This window comes from Ambystoma mexicanum, chromosome 4q (assembly GCF_040938575.1).
Source record: "Ambystoma mexicanum isolate Mex_15411 chromosome 4q, UKY_AmexF1_1, whole genome shotgun sequence".
In the NCBI taxonomy this organism is placed as follows: domain Eukaryota; kingdom Metazoa; phylum Chordata; class Amphibia; order Caudata; family Ambystomatidae; genus Ambystoma; species Ambystoma mexicanum.
In genome coordinates this window covers 1,008,818,290-1,008,839,869 of record NC_090928.1, presented here as the reverse complement: position 1 = coordinate 1,008,839,869, position 21,580 = coordinate 1,008,818,290, and the positions used below count along the sequence as shown (strand labels likewise).

The window sequence follows — 21,580 nt, the reverse complement described above, 5'->3', positions numbered from 1 at the left end:
ATCTCAGGTATTAAAGTGAGTTTTCGGACTAAAGAAGCCAACGGGCTGATTCTCTTTGCGGTGTCCCCGGAGCATCAGGAGGAATACATCGCACTACAGCTGAGGGAAGGCCGTCCCTATTTCCTTTTCGACCCACAGGTACAGTAGAGTAAACAATGAGCTTTATTAAAACTCCCCACGGCATGCAATGCAGTTAATGGCATAAGATGATGGGGAATTTTCTTTTTTTCATTTTGCTCTTTATTGATCCAGGTTAATGGGTTCTTCAAAACCCTGGATAATTGGAGATCTTTAGGAAAGACATACTGAAAACACCCTAGGCTCTTCTAGCCGTCTCCTAGTTACTCATTTATCAGCATTTTCGATTCTTGATATCATATATTTTTGTATTTGTTCTATTATTGTACTGGTCTTATCATTATACTGGAAATTCTAATGCAACTTATTTGTGTGTTTCTAGGAAAGGAAGTAATTTAGCCATGGGTAAAACCAGACGCATATCAAATTATGTTTTGTTGGACATGAGCTGTAGAAATGTGACACACAGGCACACGTACACACACTTCATTTAAGAACCCTATCTAAATACAGAGTGCTCACCCTAAAAGCACTTTGTGAATGGAGTGCTAGTTTTGATAAAGGCATACGTTCTCATTATTTCCCACATCAGTAGTATTCGCACCTGGGGTAGGGTGCTGAGCCAGTCAGGTGACTAGAACAACAGGGCTGAATACACATTCTCTGCCTGCTATTTTCAGTCACCTGAGGTCTTTCCCTGGGTGGCAGCATTTTATTTTTATTTTTTATGAGAGGATGCAACAGGGAGCTGTTCCCTATTGCCTTGCCACCTCCCCACCCAGCAAAACAAACCAAACACCTTCTCCACCACCCTACATCCGTCCTCACTTACCTGCTGGACCAGAACTTTGTGCTCTGGTCCCGGCGCTCCTCCCGCTCCCGGCCACCGTAATAGAAATGGAAAAGAGATTCAGTCCCTTTTCCCTATGGCAGCAGGCATCTTGTTTGTTTTTGTTCCTCTGGAGATTGCCATTGCTTGTGCAAAAAGAAACCATTCGTAACCCAGCTAAACCCCTGGGTGCCAATGACTTTCACCCCCACCTTTAAAGGCCCGCAGCCCTTGCCGAGACCCTCACTTCACTAGGGCTTCCTTAGAATTGGTCTCGCGGGCCCGTTAAAGGTATTGTCTGCCCCTTCACTTCTAGGAATGAGAGGGGTGGTCCATGCAAAACTCAAACCCATAGAATCTTTATGCTCAAGCTGAACTTTACAGGTTTTTCCCAGGATTTGAGATACGAGTTTCTGCTAGGTTCAAACTTGTGTCTATGTAAAGACAGGTGAGCTGAAACTCAGGAGAGTTGGTGGTTGGCATTTGAAGAGCAAGAGCACTGCTCACAGAGGGACGGAGATTTTAGCCAGGACAGTGTGACTTAGTTTAGAATTAAATCAATAGTAAGTCCTTGGTTGAATTTGGAAACTAGATTGGAATTATATAGATGTAGTAAGAACCATATCTGTATTTTGTGGGCATGGTAGCATACCAAAGCATTGAGAACCCAACCCCATGTGCATTTTGTGGTTTTAGGAAAAGGTCAAACCACTGAGAACTCAACTTGCATTTTAAAGGCATTGGAGAAGGCCCAAACACTGAGAACCCCATATGAATTGTGTTGACAAAGAAGGATATAGCACTGAGAACCGCATATGCAATACTAGATATAGAAAAAGTCCAAAGCTCTGAGAAAGCCACATGCATTTTGTAGGCAAAGAGGAGAATGGCAAAGCAATGACACCACAAATGCATGGTGTAGGCACAGGAGAAGGCCAAACTATAGGGAACTCCCATTTATTTTAAAATGGGTGTAGCAGGCCAAATTACTGTGAACCCCGCATGCATTTAATCAAGGGATGTGGGAAGTTATTCAACATGTATGAATCTATTGCAGTACCCAAACGTGTTAGGGTAAGGGACAATGGTAGGGTGAGGAATGTAGATGTTGGGCATTTTCCACCTGCTAAAGCAGCATGTGTTTGTGTTGGAGATGTCCAGATAGTACATGTGTCTATTCACTGGATATACTGCCACATATCTCTTCCTCTAAAGAAGCTGGCTCATCAGGAAGAAATGTATGTGCACATGCAGCACATCTTCACAACATTCAGGTGGCATAGCATGAAGTTCAGGAGGGATACAATGAAGTTGTATTACCAATAACCGAGGCACAAATGTGAGAAGATATGCCATCATATCAGCAACAACAGAACAATCCACAGATAAGGAAGAAGAGTTGATACCTGAATATTCCCCATCCTCAATTTCCTTTGAAACAGGTGACAGTGAACAAAATGGCAAACAGTATGGCCCAAGCTACTCCTCACTGATGACGCCCAACAAGGCTGAAAAATGTCTGGGGATGCTTGTGGTCTTGTGCAGAAGGGTTGTGACCTAGCAGTTCTGGCTGGACTGCCCCTTTTGGGGTAGGACCAAGCCTGATTTGCATATGGTTTTTCCCCTTCTGTAATGGCTTGGCAGGCTGAAAAACGATGGTCTGGAGGGTTGTCCAGAGCTTTGCCCGTGGTTATGATTAATTCAAAACCTTCCAGCCATCACCTTTCTGTTTTGCCATTCCAATTCAAGATCGAGATTGGGACACCTCTACTTTGAGGATACCCGAGATAATGAGAGTTATGAGGAGACAAAAGAAGATGGTGCAGGAGTTTACCAACCCATGACATTTTCAGGTACACCTGTTCACAGCACACACGATTCAGACACTTGCCTTGCACCAGTGCATAGTCTTTTAAAAAAGATGGTCGAAATACATCCTAATTGTAGTACAACTTTTCAGTTATCACATCAACAGAAACAGCTTCTCTCAGTCAACAGCATTCACTGAAAAGAAATGGAGCAGACCCTAAGATGGAGTAGAGGAAAGACCTGTCTATGCCCTCCCAAATAATCAGGAGTGTGGAGTCATGTTATGGCAGAAAAGCTACAAGCTCTTTTGACATCTGCCATATATGCAAGAAAACATTTTTTGCGAGGGAAGCTGGGTACCCATTTCAACACGTCTTCCCTGTAGGCTCACATAAGACGGCATCATCTGTAGGCTTGGAAAAAAGAAGGGGGGACAGGGCACCCTCCTACTCCTCAACTGCAGGCAATGGGTTCATTTGCACCACTACCCCAGAGAATCTTGCTGGTTTACAGATTTTCACATGCCCTGTTCACACAGCATATTTGCCTGCAGATCCCACATCATGTTTTCTCTGCAATGTACCAGCCCGACATTGATGAGGGTTTTGAACATGTCTCACAAAATATCACAAATACATGAAAAGCTTGATCTATTGCTGGCCGAACTTGGCATATTGTTGGCAATAGAGTTATTGCCCTATTCCTGGAAGAAAAGGGTGGATTAAGAGGGCTCATTTGCATAATTGATCCCAGCTGGGAAATTATGTGTAGACATTACTGCAACTAGACTTCATATCCACACCTCTACAGAAAGGAAGCAGCTGAATTGACTCTTCACCACTTTAGGAGCATTAAAGTCCGCCTATAAATGGAAATATGGACCGGACACTGGACACTGTGTCACCTTTCTCCATAGCTCTCATAAGCAAAGCCCAGGTCAGTAGCCACCAAATGTAATTCGACAGCCAGCCACCTTGTGTATGGAAGTGTTTGACAGCAGGCCATACAGATGAGTTGATCTCTCAGAGAAATTAAACAAGGTTGTGGCGCGCTGACTCACTCCTGGTGGTTTCCAGGTGAGCTTTGTGATGGCTGACAATGGAACTAAAATTGTAGCTGCCATAAGGTTATGAAAAACCATGGATATGATATATGATATGATATGATATGATATGGCATTTATAATGCGCCTGTATACAAGTGTTTCTAGGCGCGCCAAGACAAGGATGGGGAAACAAAGGGAGGACAAAGCAACAATCTTATTAGGCCTTTTAACATTAAGATCGCACAAGTGTGGGGAAGAGAGAACGGGAGAAGTGCCAGTGGGGATGGGAAGGGAGAAGTGCAGGTAAATCAATAATCTCAGCCAACAGGTGGCTCATACATGCAGAAAGAAGGGGCTGCAGGGTTGCAGGAACAGACCCTTAAGTGATGGGGGAGCCTGGAGGCAGCACAAGGGCAACTGGACATGCAGGAGCCTGGGCCCTAGTTCAGGGGGTATCCAGGAGACCAGTACGTGGAGCAATCAGGTGCATAAGCAGGAGAGAGGAAGAGAGGAAGCGGAAGCGAAAAGGAAGGTCTTGAGATGCTTCCGGAACCGGAGGTGGTTCTGCTCAAATTTGAGATAGGCAGAGAGGCTGTTCCAGAGGGAGGCCCTAGCCCAAGTCCTCTATCTTGTGGTGAACCATATCACAAGGCAGTACCCACCACTAGATGAGATGGGAAGGTTGCCCAGAATATTTTTCATCACTCTATCGAGCATGCATAATTTGTTCGTAAAACTGCAGTCACACTGCCATTTTCCTTACAACCGACTGGAACAAAAACCTTACATCAAGAAGAAACTCGGAGGCACTGCTTTCTACCACTTAGCCGCGAAAACCTGGAACAACACCCCAAAAGTAATAAGGAACACCAAAGATCACCTTAAATTCAGAAAACTACTAAAAACCTACCTCTTCAACACCAGAGACTAAAACCGAAACAACAATAAGACAAACGACTAAAAAAAAAAGACACTGACAAACCCATAGAATGACAGAAGTACTCCAAGCACCAGTAGGGCTGACGCTGGACACAAGGGTCCACCCGCGAGACCCAGGGAGACGGAGGCAACAACTCCAGCCAACCCTTACCATCCCCCACCGCCCGTACAGCCACAACTAGGTACCACAGGGCTGTGGAACGGACGAGATACCACCAATCACCCCACAATCGGAAGTATGGACACTAGCAGCTGCGCTAATCATGTGGGGGGGTGTGAGGAGCATGCAAAGTTATTAAGGGAGCGGGCGGATGGGACAGCTAAATCCTCAAACGGCCCCGAATGTAAAAATGGGCACATACCTCCTGAGGCACAGGGCGTACAAGCATTCCGTCGTGTAAGATTACACAAGCCCAACTGGCTCAATCCAGGATAGAGATACCAACTAACCAATACCACTAACAATTTCCTTCTCTGCATACACCTCTCAAACTCCAAATCAAACACAACCACAAACCTCTAGCGCAGCAAACCGCAAGAACTTCACTACACTGCAACAACAAAACAAATCACACACAGACTCGCACATCAGCACACGACGACTACCGGCCGCATACACCCCAGGCCCAGCTGACGGAACCACCGGGCTGAGGCTGCCAACAGCACATCACTGCTCTCTTGCACTTTTCCAGCCTCCACCCACTAACCCACCCCTCCCTCCCTCTTTCAGAGCTGCCAGAGTGCCAGGGGACCACTCCGGTGGTGATAGTGCGCGGTAAAAATGACCTTTAACATTAACATTAACAACCACCTTAAAACTGCAATGCCATCATTGGGGAATTCAATTCTCCATATACTGCAGTGTTTGTGACAATAGTGCCACAGAGTAACTGGCTACTAGAATAGTCAAAGCCAGCAATTGCATGATGTCTATTAAACACCTCATAGTGGTAAATGATAGACAGTGTTTGTTCTTTTCTGCAGCCATTTAAAGAGGCCACCCAGTGGGCCATCCTGCATGCTCCATCACACAGCAAAGTGGTGCACTCTGTATCTGTTGCAATTAGTATGAAACAAAATAGTACATGAATATGGAATGTCTGATGATACAAAAGCAGCGAAACAGAATTTGAATCTAAATTTATTCTTCTGATAGGATCAACACATTTTGTGATGAAGGTAATGAGTACTGTGTGGCATATTTTCTTGACTGACAGTTTATATTCAAAGTGAAAAATTCTAAACGACAGTTGTGTGAATATGGTGAAAATGCAGGAGAGATGTCATTTTCAAGAGTATGAACCAGTCATGTGTAACTATGAACTAAAGACATGTTTAAAAGCCCAGATGGAATCAGAAGACATAGACAAAGTTCAGAGATCAGAAGTGGAATGCATGACTCCACCACCAAAAAGAAATGTGTTGGACTGTGCAAACTAAATCCCCACAATTCCTGACACTTGTTCAGATGGCACCAATGTGGGATTTTGGAGAGTGAAAACATGTAAGAGGCTGTGGGACAGGATCCCCACAGTTTGGCATGATATGTTTTGCTGTCCCCATGAGAATCCAGTGGGCTCACTGTGGACCCTAAGTTTAAGCTTATGTTCTTGACACATGCCAACTTTAGTTTAGTGTTGACAATCTTCAAGCAGTCATTGTGGCTAACTGTACTTGGTCAATTAGCTGTGGGAAGCCGGAGCTGTTTTTGACTGGTGTGCAACGTGAATGTTACAATTGTCTCATATTAATGGAGATGCCTCCATGACATACATGATGGAGGTCCCTTTCAGAAGGGGATGAAGGCTAGCTCAGGAGCAACGTATTTGTCTTGGAAGCAAGACAACGCAGCGCAACACAGGTTCTAATCCCGATGCCGCACTTAGAACCACTTGTTGGTATTAGGCGCGTTATAAAGGGACAATTAATATAATAATAAAATGAATGAGCATTCTATCGATGAACACTATGGCGGGAAACTTTGAAGTACACACAACAGTTTAATACAATGATTACGATGTGCATACCAGATACAGTCAGGAAGATGGAGCAGAATGGGGAAACGTGGTAAAGGCTTTGACCAACTAGCAGAGCAACTCTCCAAGACCTAATACTACACTCCCAATGTGGAGCTTCTCCTTCAGTTAATTTGGCTCTGCCAACCAGAAAGGTCACACAACATCCTCTGCATATTATTACTTTCTTGACCTTCAGTCGGTTTAAAAGCAACATTGTATTCAGTCTGCCTCTGCCTCAATCTATTATGTTCTACCAACCAGCATATCCATTCTCTGAATACTGTGAGAAACCTGAAGGTGTTTCACCCGCTGGTCCCCGGAGATTTATCGTCTAGGTGGCCAGGACACGGCCATCGCTGTTGGATCCAGTTACTGGAGTTGGACCAGTGGGGGAGGATCACCTGGGCGTGGGGTCTTCAGGGAGCGGAAGTGGGACAACAACGATTTAGATGCAGTATCCCCTTCCCTGTTACACCTTTTCCCCATCCTACCTTGTAGGATATTTATAAGCTCCACCCCATCCCCCTTTTCCCACATAAACACTTTCTTACACAGTAACAGACAACGGACTAACACCAGAGCCATTTTCCTGACATGTCCCAACACTCGGATCAGGCAGAGTCAGGTAATTAACACTAACCATGCACACCTGATGGGTTCCATGTAATAATGTCCCCACAAAAATATCGCCATGCAAAAATATCACAGAAAAATTGCTGTTTTTTGTGGGGACATTATTGCATGGAACACGACCTTTTCCCGGCGATATTATGTACGGCGACCATATATATGGGGATAATATTACCTGATACCCACCTGATGGCCCTTAACCTGCCCCACAGGGATAAAAGGTGGAGCATGAAAGCACACTGTGAGAAAGGCCGAACGCACTAGGAGACAGCAACACCAAACCGGCAGTACAAAGGAAGGAGAAAAGCAGTGAGACCTAGAAGGAAGACAAAGGGGGAATTGCCCTTGCCCTTTTCAACTCAGACCTGCAAAGCCTCCGAAAGGGTAATTATAAGCTGAAGCTGGCGTGCAGAAGAGCAGATGTCAAAGGTACACAGGGGCCTCCCGCATTGATAATGCAGGTGGAGAGGCAAGATGGCTACCGAGGTACTATCCTTAACTCCAGAGACCAAAGAAGCCAATGAATTCAGCACAGCTTGTGATTCGGAGGAAACTGTTAGGAAACCAAACTGTGTTGAGCCCAAGGTTGCAAGTGGCAAAAATGTTTAATGCAAGGAATTAACAAGAAGAAGAGCGTGTGTTTATGTTTGAACTTTAAAGAAAGCCCAGTTGAGGTCCAGGTGCAGAGGGGTCCAGTACCATGTTGGTGCTCATTCGAAAGACTCTGTGACCGGGGCCTGTTTTGAAACTACAAAAACCAGAAGCCATAGGAAAGGGTGGCATAAGATGTCAGAGTGGTCCTACAAGGGTCACATCAAATTCCTTGTACAATCGAAAGTCTCTGACTCATTTACAGAGGAAACCTACGGGAAGGGAACCCCACTTTCCACTACGATTGTGAACTGTGATAATTGGCAAATGTAAACCTAACCAAGTGATGCCCAAAGAAAGCTAGGAGAAGGAAACCCTGATTTCTGATGAAAATGAGAAATACATGAACTGTATTAGGAATACATGAATTGTGTTGAAGAAAGGCCGTAGTGAACCAGGCAGAGGGAGGTCCATTTTTGCAAGGAGGATCCAAGCCCGTCAGAGGGAGATCCTAGGGGCAAAGAGCAATCGCTCAAGGTACAAGATCACTGAGAGTACATGTGTTTGTTTGTTATTTTAAATCAGCAAACCTAATGCAAGAGACTTTTGCAGGAAAGAGACTTAGCCTCTGAAGGGATTTTGATATCATTGAACTGAACTGTGAACCTCGTGCTGTTGAAGCCCAGGAGTATGCTGTGCTTGAATGTCCCACCTTGTCCTGTGCCTCAAACGTGGGGAAGGGAGACCCAGCCATACCATCCTGACTCATCATTTTGTGAACACTACTTTCTTTTCTGGTGAAAACTATCTCACACTCTTTTTATATTAGTAGTAAGGATTGGCAATAGTTTTCTTTTTAGTATAAGCCCTTTTTATTTGACAAGATGCCATTAGGACTGCCTTATTATCATTTGATGGTGGTAGCTTGCTCCCATCTTAGATTTAGGCGTAGATTAGGTATTTATCTCACCCATTATAAAGTTCAATAAATACCTTTGAACTATGACCCCTTGTGTCTGTCTTTACTGTTGCCACCATGGGTTACTTACAATACTAGTTCTGAACTCACATATGAAGTTCTGCCTCAATTAATTTGTATCTACAAGTGACAAGCATGGCTTTTAATGCCTTTATTTTGCACACTCCCACTGCATGATGTCACTCTTTTACCCCCCTCTTGCCTAGTCATATAAACAAGGATAGTATGGTCCAGAAACGTGTGCTTCTCCATGACATACATCCACCACCACCTGACTGACTGAAACAGGTCAGGCTTTGCACTGACTGAAACAGGTCAGGCTTTGCAGGAGGTATGTGCCTTGTGGCGAGTTGTCTGAACTCCACATTATTATTTCAGTATCACACACTTCGGGTGAACTCCATTTCCTCACAGGCCGCATTTCCTGTATGTTAGCCTGTCCGGATTTTGTGCATGTGTTTATAGCAAATGTACATAGAGGGGCAGGAAGTGGCAGCAGCCGTTTTGACAGGCAAGGAGGGGCCGGGGGTGATGTAAGGTGTTCGGGGAAACATTCGGGATGCCAGGTGTGAAGGGCAAATGGTCATAGCAATAGAAAGGAATGGAGTAGGCATGCCTGGTGACTGGTTGATGCAGATGGGAGAAATGGGTGGGGGAAGGGAGTGGGGGACAGCAAGTGGGGGAGAGAACAGGCATTACAGGTATGCCCATTGCATTGGAGGGGGATAAGGAGTGGGAGTGAGCACACTAATGTAGTTTCCCCACAGCACTAAAGCTGGTCCTGATAAACCAGGCTTCAGAAAAAGTGTCTTTCAGAAAAACAACATAAATAATGTATATGTGGGGTAGCGAGCCACCCGGCACTGGGCTGGCCTGGCTGCTGCCCAATGTGCCTCCCAGATACTGGATGAGGAAAAATCCTGCAAGCTCTCTATCCACACAGATACCTGGAGATGCAGTATTACACCATTGGTTGTTGCACTGCAGGATCCAGAACCACATCTCCCTAGAATCCTTGCAATATGTATCCGCAGCCCAGGGACCTGAGAAATATTCAGGCAATTGCAGAAACATGCAAGCCATGAATCCATAGTGTTTGCAAATCATGGAGAAACTGTACATTAACTTTACCTTAGGGAAAGTAAGCAAGAGAAGTCGTGCATACTCCATGCCCCATTGTTCCCAGCACAGCCCAAGCTTTGACGTAACTGTGAGACTGTGGAACAAAGTGTAAGCAATAGCAATATAGAAAGACATTCCCAGGTGGTGCCACAAACACTTTTATAACATCACTGGCCATCATTACGGACACTTAGATTACCAAGTAATTACCCAGTGCAACAACTACGAATTAGAGTATAATGATGGATATTACGGATTCCGCATGGACTATCCAATCAGATTTGAAATTTCAAACAAAGATAAGGAATAATCTAACAGGAACACATTTAGAAGGCAAGGCCCATTCAGGTAATATTACATTGACTGGCACAACTAGTCCCCAATACTGCAGCTCACCACAATATGCCTGACCCTATTTTATTGATGGTCTTATTCTGATCCCAGGTCAGGGTCAGGTCTACACTTACAAAGTTACAGGTGTATCTTGGAGTTCCCTTTTATCTGTTGAGTATATACAGTGGCTGATTGGTCACAGGAACTATAACACTTTGGCATGCTTTCGATTAGTCACAGCTAATATACAATGTCATATACAGAACTGATTTTGTTTGGTCCCAAACACCATTTATTGGCAGCAAAGAGCTGTCCTATTCCCACACTGCTGGGGACGAATATGAAATGTGTCTCGAAGTTAAAATTTAGGCTGCTTTTGGCAGGATGATTTGGGCTGCAAAGCCCAGGTGGGGGCAAAGGTCCAGGCTGTGCACTATGTTTTGAGGCTCCTCCGACGGGTACTAGCTTATATCCCCGGAGAGGATCATACTATTGTTGTAGGTGCCTTGACCAATGCACACTTGAACTATTGTAATAGCCAGCTGCTCAACATCCTGCTTAAACAAATTTAATGCCTTCAAAAAGCGCAGAATGCAGCAGTGAGAACTATCTTTGGCCTTAGTAGATCCGCAGATGTATCACCATACACTGGCTAGCTGTTGAAGACCGGATCAGATTTAAGGTGGCATTCCTGGTCTTTAAGTGTGTTAATGGCATTGCCCCAGTATATTTAAGAGATCTTATCCAACCCTTTCATTCTTCAAGATGCCTACGATCCAGTGATCAACATCTCCTGGTGGTTCCACGTTTGATGTACATCTCAAGAAGAGACAGGAAGTTTGATGTGTTCAGTCCAGGGCTACGGAATTCTCTTCCCTTGGAACTGAGGACTATCAAATCATTGCATCAATTTCGGGAGGCATCGAAGACCTTTCTGTTTAGATAGGCCGTTACTGCTCTTCTCTTCACTTTTCAGTCTAGGTTGCTTCACTATCTGGAGTAAGCTCATATCTCTTGCTATTGATTATCACATCTGCGCCTCTATATGGTTAATTCTGTCATGTGCATGTTGTAAATTAAAAAAAAAAAAAAAAAAAAAATATAGAAATATGGCAGAAGAAAGAATGTTATTCTTCAGTGATGATTATGCGGCGGCACTTATGTCGTGTGCATCAATTCTAGCCGATGGTGATCTTGGGGACATTAGCCAATTACCCAATGATCCAATGACTGAGATGAGGTGGTCCAATTAAGAAAGAGGCTCCATGGAACAGAGCTTGATGGAGCTATAATGCTTGAGTATCTAAATAACCAATCACTCCCGCATGGTCTAATGTTAAAAAAATGAACCAAGACTGTTCCTGGACAATGAGAGGTTCAAAGTCCAGTAGAGATGTACTGTCAACAGATTTGGGGAGGATTGATGAAATAGAACAAGAAATTAAGAAATTTCAACAAAACAACACTTTTGCAAGAATTAAGAGACTTAGAAAGGACCTCTCTAGCTTCAATCATGAGAAAGGTTTTCCCTATGTTAAGGATGGATATTGTAATGAATCACTAAATTAAACACCAGGTCCAAATAATAAAAATCGACGAGTAAGGTTTTGGCATACATCATTTAGCACTAACGAGGACAGCAGTGAAATTGAGGAGACAGGGGAAGGACCATCTACAAGTAGATTAACCAACAGGGAAGGAGGACAGAGTAACAGACAGAGAGGGCGAGGAAATAGGAGCAGAAACAGCGGGACTCTATTACAGCAGGGACAAAACAGGTGAGTGGGAATACGAATGGAGACAAACACAAAACGGGTATCACTCGTAGGAACCATCTGAGACTACACAATAACAGCAGAGGAGGCATTCCTCAAAAAAATCCTAGGACCTGTACTCACTAAAGAACATGACCGTTTTGAATTCCGATGTGAATTCAAAAAATGTAGGTGAAAAATACACATCAAGGAATTTTTTTTAGAACAGCAAAGGTTTCCCTTCTACTGATGTCACGGCCTCAGAAAACCCTCTACTTTTATGCCACCCACTCAATCACCAGAATCTCCAGTGTTTGAGAAGAATGTCCTGTGAGGCATAGGGCTAGTGAAAACCTCTACTGCACATGTATTTCAAAATCTGATTAGAGAAGAGAAAATGCAAGTCAAATCATTGGCACAGTATGAACACGTTATTGTCCAAAGAAGGTGGAGGTATTGTGGTCCTAAATAGTCAGGATTACATTAATGAGTGCCTAAGAAAACTTGACAATTCCAATAGCTATAAATCCCTACCGCAAAATCCCGGGAGACGGCAGTATCCCTTTGACCCTCCCACCTTCCCCTCAAACGCCCTCCAATTTGCTGCATCCCAATGTCCCCATGTGATTTTGCAGTATGTCTCAGGCAAGAAGTACTGGGATGAGGAAGAGGCAGTGAGTAATGAAGATCAATGACAAGAATGAATGCATATGCTCTAGCCTTTCAAGTGATACTGTCATTCAAAGGCAGTGAGGGAAAAGAACAACGACATTTTTGTTGTCGGCTCGCCAGGAAACAAGAGAGTGCCCAGTGCCCAGGTACATGCAGGACAGGAAAGCAGAGAGGCAGACGTTGTATGAGGAGAGAGACAAACTCACAGAAGGCCTGCAGTACAAAAAGCAGACCGAAGAAGAGGAGACGTACCCGCCGGTAACCAAGGCCACTGGAATGGAAGAAAACCACCACCGAACTGGAGAGGAGATGCACGGAAGACTAGGAAAGGTCCCGGTGAGCCAGAGAAGCCACTGAATCTCCTCAGAGACCCGCAAAGATCCGGATGGTGACGGCCAATGCTAGTAAAGGGTGGCTTGTGCCAGGGTTGGGGGAACCCAGATAATACTTAAGGCCTGAAACAGAGAACAGAAGGAATACTCACCTGGGCAGGCTCATAGGTCATTAGGCTCAAGGGGGTCTGGCACCCATACCAAAAAGGCATACCCTGACAAATAATAAAGGGTATACACACTTTGCATATATAGATGACATTCACAGACCATGTAAGGGGAGTAAACCAAGGCTGTGGCTTGAAGAAAGATCAGACAAAAAGAAGTGGGAGAATAACCAAGTGAAGGGGGTCTAGGACCCACACAGGGTTAATGCACACCAAACAGTAATAAAGAGGAATACAAACTTTACCTTTACATGTGGTACTTGCAGACCCTGGCAGCAGAGTAAACCAAGAATGGACCAAGGAGGGGGTACTGTGAAAAAGGTTTGGCACTCTCAAGACAGCTTGGAAAAAGGTGTCCAGGCAATTCTTCCTTGTTGCAGAGCATGGGAGCCAGGCCAGCTAAGTAAAGAGAAAGACTTATCCTGATCATTCAAGACCCAAAGAAAATCTTGGATGAAGTGGAAAGAATCGGACGAAAGGGAATCAACACCTTGATTCTTGTGGATCCTTTGCTTGCTTTTATATACTTTTGTGGAACTTTTTGTTTGGAACTGCAAGATTGGGCTGCAGATTGGCAGCCAAAGAGACATTTCCTCTTTCACCTTATGTTGAGTTTAGCTTGTGAGGGATAGGTTAGGAATTGGACACAGGACAGCATACTTTACTTTGGACATTCTAACACAGGCAGTTTCATTAGCTAGTTTTGTTGAGGCAGGAACACCCTGCCTTAGAGGTAGGGCTTGTTAGGATCTCATCAATATGTGCAAAATCCCCAAAGCTTTTGTGTCATCAGCCAATACATAACCCTGATCACCACCTTCAACAATGTAAAGTGCCCTACATTTTTCAGCACCTCTCCTACATCTTGGAACTCTTTTGGGGGCTAAACACTGGATCATCTACTTCTCTAACTGCACTCATACCGCCCTTAATCTCTAATGCACACATTTGGAGCAAGATGCAGTTTGTCTTACAATTTCTTCTATTTCTATCCTTCTTATATAATATTGGAATGGATAAGGTTGACTTTGAAAAGTTAAATATTGAAATGTATATTGATTGTTATGTATAATAGAGAGTAGACTTGTAATAAATCCTTATTCCCACACACTGTTTACCATGTGACGAGTAAGGGACACATTTGCATGCACTCTTAAATCAATTCTATGTTGAAGAAATAGGGGATGGATGTGTACATTCTGCTCAAGCATGTCCCTGTGTCAACAAATCACTTTTTAAATAACATGTTTCAAAATATTGATCATGTGAACTTTATTTGCTACATATGTAGAAGGTAACTTACAAAGAACATCAGCACTGGGAACAGAAACCTGCTTCTCAGACTTATTTGGTGTGAATCCGTCCAGCCAGGTTTCCACAGTAGTGTGCAAACATTCATATTGGTGTTTGTATGGAAAAGACAGCTTTTGGGAGACCCACTTATACATTTTCCCCCACCAGATGAAACTTCACGACTCTCGCCGATGTATGCGGCGGCAATGTGCCTTGCGTGCCGAAGTCTCGCCTAAATCAAGCCCATCTGCACTTGTCTGTGGCACAGATTGGCCATGGGCTGAGGGGCCAACTGAATCTTTTGATGGCCCTTCAGCTCTACGACCATCACTCAGCTCTACGACCATCACAAGGAATGCTCTTACAGCTTTGCCCCTTCCAATACAGTCTTTCATACGGGCTTTAAGGTTCCATCCTGCGCTATGTTGGACGTGACAACTCCATCTGTTGATCATTTAAAATGTGTTTGTTTCATGCTCGTTCCCTAGTGTCTCACACTGCTGAATACTATGATGTGCTGTCTGAACACATACCATGGACTCTCTGGCCCCATTTGGACTCAATGAAGGCTTCTATATGGGTCCATTTTTATAAATCAAGTTTTCTTAAAGGTCTACTCTAATAGTAAAATCGTTGACCAGATTTTTCAATTTTTCTATCTTTCCAATTTTGTAAATAAGAACAAGATGGCCATACTCGAAGGTTAAAACTCTGACCAGATTCAAAAACGCTTCTATATCTGAGTATGTGATGAAGTAGACTACTGTCTATGTTTCCAAATTTTTCAAATAAGAATGTGAGCTCTCAATGAGACAGCTTCATTTGCGAAGAATTTACCAGTTGCAGCGCCTTGTTATTACATCTGTGACTATGTTTTTACATCACCTGGCTTTTACCTTACTATTTACATCTGTGACCATGTTTTACACCACCTGTTGTTTTACATGTATTACTATGTTCTTATATAGCGTGATCTCTATCCAAGGGACCATTAACAAACACACCAACATTACACTATCTCTTATCATATTTTTTTAGACCGTTAGATCTCAATATGGTCTGCATTTTTACTTTCTTATCTTATCCACTTATTTTATATCATTCTTCCTTTATTTAATATAAACTTGTCAACTAATTGTTTACTTATAAATATTCCGCATTACCACCTATTATCTCTGTGGTTGTACAATCATGAACGAAGCGCGCACGCGCAAAGTAACATCACAGTGTTTACACCGTGGCACCACTTTATTCTGACGCTCGTCGCCCTACAAACATCTGACATGATGTCTATACATCAGACCTCTTGATGGTCTGTAGTCCAATTATTTTCTGACACACCATTATATACCACAATATTGACTTTCTGTATTGCCTGATCGGGACTCTACCGAATTACACAGTGCGCATGTGAGCAATGTGTCACAGTGTTTACACCGGGATGTCACGCGTTTCTGATGCACATCGCCCTACAAACATCTTAAATTATGTCTATACATCAGACCTCTTGATGGTCTATAGTCCATTTTTCTTCTGATACACTACTAGATACACTACTAGATACCACAATATTGATATTGATATTCTGTAATGCCCGATCAGGTTTTTTACCGAATTACACAGTGCGCGCAATGACGTCACAGTGTTTACACCGTGACATTGCGCGTTTCTGACGCACGACGCCTGTTGTAAGGCTGACATTTCGTGAGTATTTAAGAACAACTGTTATTAGACTTACACTACCATCCAGGGAGCGAGTACTGGATAGGGAGGGTATCCATCCTTTACTGCGGTATTAATTACGGACTACTTGTCAAGTAAGTACATGTGGACTTCCTTGCTGGTGTTTAGGCCAGATTCTTCCTCTTTTACCCTTTACTTAGTATCCAGTTTACTCCACATTTCTTCTTTAGTAAATCCATATTCTGATACTTTTTAGGGCCCCAGGTATTCCCTTGATTGCCAGTAGCCTTACTACTATATGGATGACATGGGATTAACTGCAAGATGAATCACCTATCATGAATGGAGGTTATCTCAGCACAATGTCTTCAGTTGTTTGCCAGTCACTTTGTGGTAAGTCACCACCTCCATTATTCAGCTACAATCTGTTAATTCTACATAAAATACCACTTCTTTGACCGTACTTTTTGGGTCTCACTCCTTTTTCTTGTACAGCTTTTTGTCAAGAGCTACACTACAAATACAGTTTGTGTAAAGTCGACACTCTCAACTTTTTTCTTTGATGATCAGCCACCCACTTGTGGTTTATGGAAATAGTACCATAGGTAATTGTTTTGTTTACAGAAACATCACCTTGTTGATGTTGAAGAAAATACACTGATATATAAATATTAAGCATTATACTGTCTGTCAGACTTATGTACATACATAATGTTACTTAGGTTTTGAAGATGATATATATGGGTTTACCATATGGTATTTTTGTTTACTTGAGATTATACTGCGAAATTGCAATTAACATTGATAATTGGGACTAATATGCATTATTCTAATATTATGTTTTCCAGATTTCTTTTTGAAAATTATGCAAATTGCCCCTGAAGAAGTGAATTTTTTCACGAAACGTGTTGGGCCTCTAATAAATCATTTGATTTTTACTAAAGCATTTAACTGTGTCAATGTGTATTGATATATGTTACCAAACAATTACCTATTAAAGTTACATCAATTTCATGTGTGTTTTTTTTTTTACAAAACATAAGATTACAACTAAATAATTAACCAAAAACAAATACATATTAAGACTCCTCACAGAGCCACTTAGAGTGCAGAGGACGGGAGTTCCCACATATGGGAACTTGTTCTATTGGGCACATACCAGATTTATCATGTATTACTGAAACCTGTTTAGGTGACTCGTCTGGCCCTTCTGAAGTTCAAGCTCTTCCAGTTAGTTAAGATATTCTTCGATAGAGTTCACTCACCCTGAAGATGATCTTGCAATTATTTTTAAATCTTCCTTTTCCTATGCGATCATCCCACTTGATCATCAAATTAATATAGAAGTTTTATTGGTGTCCTTCGAGCCAGCCAGTGCTTTCCACATTCTCATTATTTACCTTCCCCCTTGCACTGATTCTACTTTTGATAACTTTTTTTAGAATTGGCAGCTGATTTACAGGTATGCTAAGGACAGCTGATGGTAGTTGGTGATTTTAATGTCAGGATGAATGACCTCTGGGATTCTCAAATGTTTTGCTTTAGTTCAGCTAAGTGTGACTTATATTTTCAGTAATTGGTTATGCGACCTACTCACTGCTGCGGAAATACTCTTGATTTAATATTTTCTTATGCTGCAGTGATTAAAACCTATCCTACTGTTCAGGTACATTGGACTGATCATTGTATTATTACGTGTTCTATTAAGGTTAGGCAATCTGTGGATGCACCTTCTGTTTGTGCCCCCCCACAAAATAGATGACGCTTGGCGGAAGTCACAAAAACTTCGGCTCATATTCTTGAGTGTTGTATTGCTGCCCAAGACCCTGATCTAGCCTTTTTTTCACAAGCTTTTGGAAAAGCAGATCATCTTGCTCTGCTCCAACCGGCTAAGCTGCAGTCTCACGTTTTGGAGCCCTGGTTTAATGCGTCTCATGGCGAGATGAGGCTTTGTCGTAGGCAATTGGAGCGGAAGTAGCAAATGACCTACTGCCCATTGGCTAAATAAGCCTACCGGCACACAACCACTAGCTATAATAAAGCAATTTTTTTAAGCTAAATAAGCTTTCTATCCAAATCTATGGTCTAGCTTTCCTTGCTTTGCTCTGACCGATATTGTGGCTGCCATGAAGTGGATTAAATCAGCGTCTCTGCTGGATCCTATTCCTCTCATGATTCTGAAAGAAATTGTGCCCACAATTGCTCCTCTGCTTACCTAGGTGGTTAACCACCTGTTGCTTCTAGTTACATTCCCCAATGGTGATTCTGCTTTTAAAGAAGCCTTCCCTGGATCCTACTTTACAATCTAATTGTCGACCTATGCCTTTGCTTCCATTTTTTATGAAACTCTTAGAATCGTTTGTTACCCCATTGCTCAGTGCCTTTCTTGAGACATCATCTATATTTGATGCTTTCCAGCTCGCTTTCAGACCAGGCCGTGGCACAGAAATCGTGCTTGTTTCAGTAGATGACAGTCTTACACGTCTCTGATCAGGGTGGTGTCGGGGTGCTGATTTTATTAGATCGGTCAACTGCCTTTGAAACCATTGAGCATTCCATCTTGCTTGGTCATCTAATTTCGGCAGGCATTACTGGCACAATGCTTTCTAGGTTTAGATCATTCCTGTCGAAATGTGCTTTGTCACTTTCTCTCTATCCCTACTGGTCAGTAGCTATGCCTGTGGCATTCCTCAGGGCTCAGCTTTCTCTCCCATTCTATTTAATATCTTTATCCAGCCTCTTCTTAAACTCATTCAATCCCACAGCTTCCGGTGTTATTTATATGCAAATGGTATGCAGATTATTGAACGGTTAAATCTTTCCCAGCCTGACACCGCCCTTCAACTTTGGAAGACACGGGGAGCTGGATTTATGACAACTGGCCGAATTTGAATGGGGACAAAACCAAGGTTTTAGTAGTTGGCCCTCCCTCGGCTGCTTCTTTTTGGACCCCATCTTTTTGGCCCTCTCATCTTGGGCCCTTTCTGAGTGCGGTTTCTCTGGTCAATGGCCATGGCTAAAAGATTGCAGCTTCCTCGTCTGCAGAACCACATATCATTCCTGTTTGTAGGTCTGGTAATTTCTAAATAAATATTATTCAGAAAGTTCTCCTATACTTCATAACTGGTCACCAAATGATTTATTAATATTATCCGGGGAGGATAGCTTAACGGCAACGTGCGCGCCTTGGAAGCAAGACGACATGAAGCAACACAGGTTCGATCCCCGGGTCCGCGCTTAGAAACCTCTGGGTGTTTAAGCGCGTTATAAATACACAACTAAGACAACAACAAAAAAAACAATTACGCAACTGAAAAAACAAACAATTCCTGTAACAGCGCCTCGATGCCCGCGGGCTGTGTGAGCGCTTTAAAAATACAAAATAAAATAAAAAAATAAACAATTAACTCGGGTTTTAGGCCCTAAACATTCTTGTGTAGCCTGCAGCTGCATGGCCCTATTGTAATTAGAACCCACGACAAGCTGCTAATAGCCAAGCGTTTCATTCATTTATTGAAAATCTCTTTAGCATGCGTTATTTAAAAAAAATCAAGCTCAACCAAAGATAGCCGTTAGAGAAACTAGAATCGAATTCGAAAGCAGAGCTCATTTGCTTTTTCTTTGGCAGCTGGAGATACAGATAATTACTTACTTAAAGTGGGAGTAATGGAGCAGAGACGGAGGAGGGCATTGTTGCACAGCTTGTGCCAGGGGAGGATGGAACCCTGCCACTGTCTATGAGTAAGAGGGCATATAAAGTGAACTTTGAGCAGTAGAGAAAGCCTACGCTCTGTGCTCACTGGCTGGCTTCTGCACAGATGTAGAGTGTTAGTTCTGGATATGGGGATGTAAGGTTTAAATAAATAGCTTCTTGTTTCAAGAAACTATGACCCAAAAACATTACTTTAAAATGGGGTTCAAATTTCCTCTTCAAAGATTTACCATTGCAGATGTGTTGACCCGTCTCCATCTTCCCAAGAAAGGATATCAGTTTTGGAGTAGAGGTCAGAAACCAATTGCACGATGTATTGAAGAAGATATGCTTCTGTACAAATGCAAAAAAGACAACACTAATCAGCTGCAAACTAGACCACTTGTTGAATTGTATGAAGACCAAACAAAATGTCTCACACAGATCATCAGGCTGCAACACAAACTACTCGTGAGTTCCAAATTATTAAGCAAACTGGCTAGTCAATAACGCTGACAACCTTGAAGGCAAAGTCACATAATCTGCAATCGACCAGAAACGTCACTGTGGCAAGACCCTGGGACCACTGGTGCCCATTGGTGTTTAATGAAATGAGCCCAGCACTGAGTCCAACACAGGATCAGTACTCTTTGGAAGCAACTAATAATCTACACATTTGCAAAACTTCCCAGTTTAAGAAACACCAGAATGAAAACCTAGTGCTATCGTTTTCAAATAGCATTAATGTTATGTATGCCCAGTTGCTTTCTTTCACTAATGTTCATGCTCCCCTTTATTTCCCTAACCCACTTTCACTACTGTGCGTCGTGACACCTCTGAAATCTGCAGTTAACCTACACCTATATATCTGGAAGAGGCATCAAATGCAGTGGTATAGATCATGTTGGGAAGGAAGACAAGAAAATAAGAAATAAAGTTTGTCCACTTGCACAGCGGTTTTGCCCAATTACAAGCCTCTGAAATACACCTCTCAAATAAAGAGAACAATGGTTAAGCATTGGCACTATCAGTGCTAGCGGGTGCTGCCATTTTAATGGCAATGTCTATTATACTATGCCCCTGGGCCAAAGGGATACAATCTTCAATTAACAGGAAGTTTGCAGTAGTTAAAAAGTACATGTGCTAAAAAGAGCATTGGCTATCATGAAAATATATGACTCCCCCATAATCCTCAGGCCAATGTATAAATGGGTGTAATTAGGGAAGTTATCTTAGTTCACATTTTCATTCATGGCTGCCCACACCAGAGATTCATTGTGCAGTAGTTCAGAACTTGGCTGATGATGGGCTCCCTGAAAAGTGGTGCACATACCTCGTGCATTTGGCTTAATTTCACTAAAGGTCTGCATAGCACAGCATGTTGATGCTTGTGAAGGTTTTTTTTTTTGTTTTTTGTTTTGTTTCTGTGAAAGTGACATGCCAATATCAGGTACCTTCAATATCAGGGACCTTTTTTTCTATATGACGAAATTGCAACAGAGGATGAACAGCACGTTTTCGTTGTTTTCTTTAGCAATGAGGGCTGGGCATCAAATGAAAAAGCCAACAATATTGAATTGCATATTTAATTATTTACTTTTGCCCATAGTGCAGT

General features: G+C 42.8%; 1 protein-coding gene across 1 annotated transcript in view; it reads left to right on the top strand.

The window, feature by feature from the left end:
• USH2A (usherin) overlaps nt 1-21,580 on the top strand; it is a 4,817,015-nt gene that overhangs the window by 1,528,498 nt on the left and 3,266,937 nt on the right. The window contains exon 22 of the mRNA XM_069608572.1: nt 8-138. Within this exon, the coding sequence (XP_069464673.1) occupies nt 8-138 (131 nt within the window). The remainder of the gene's footprint in view (nt 1-7; nt 139-21,580) is intronic.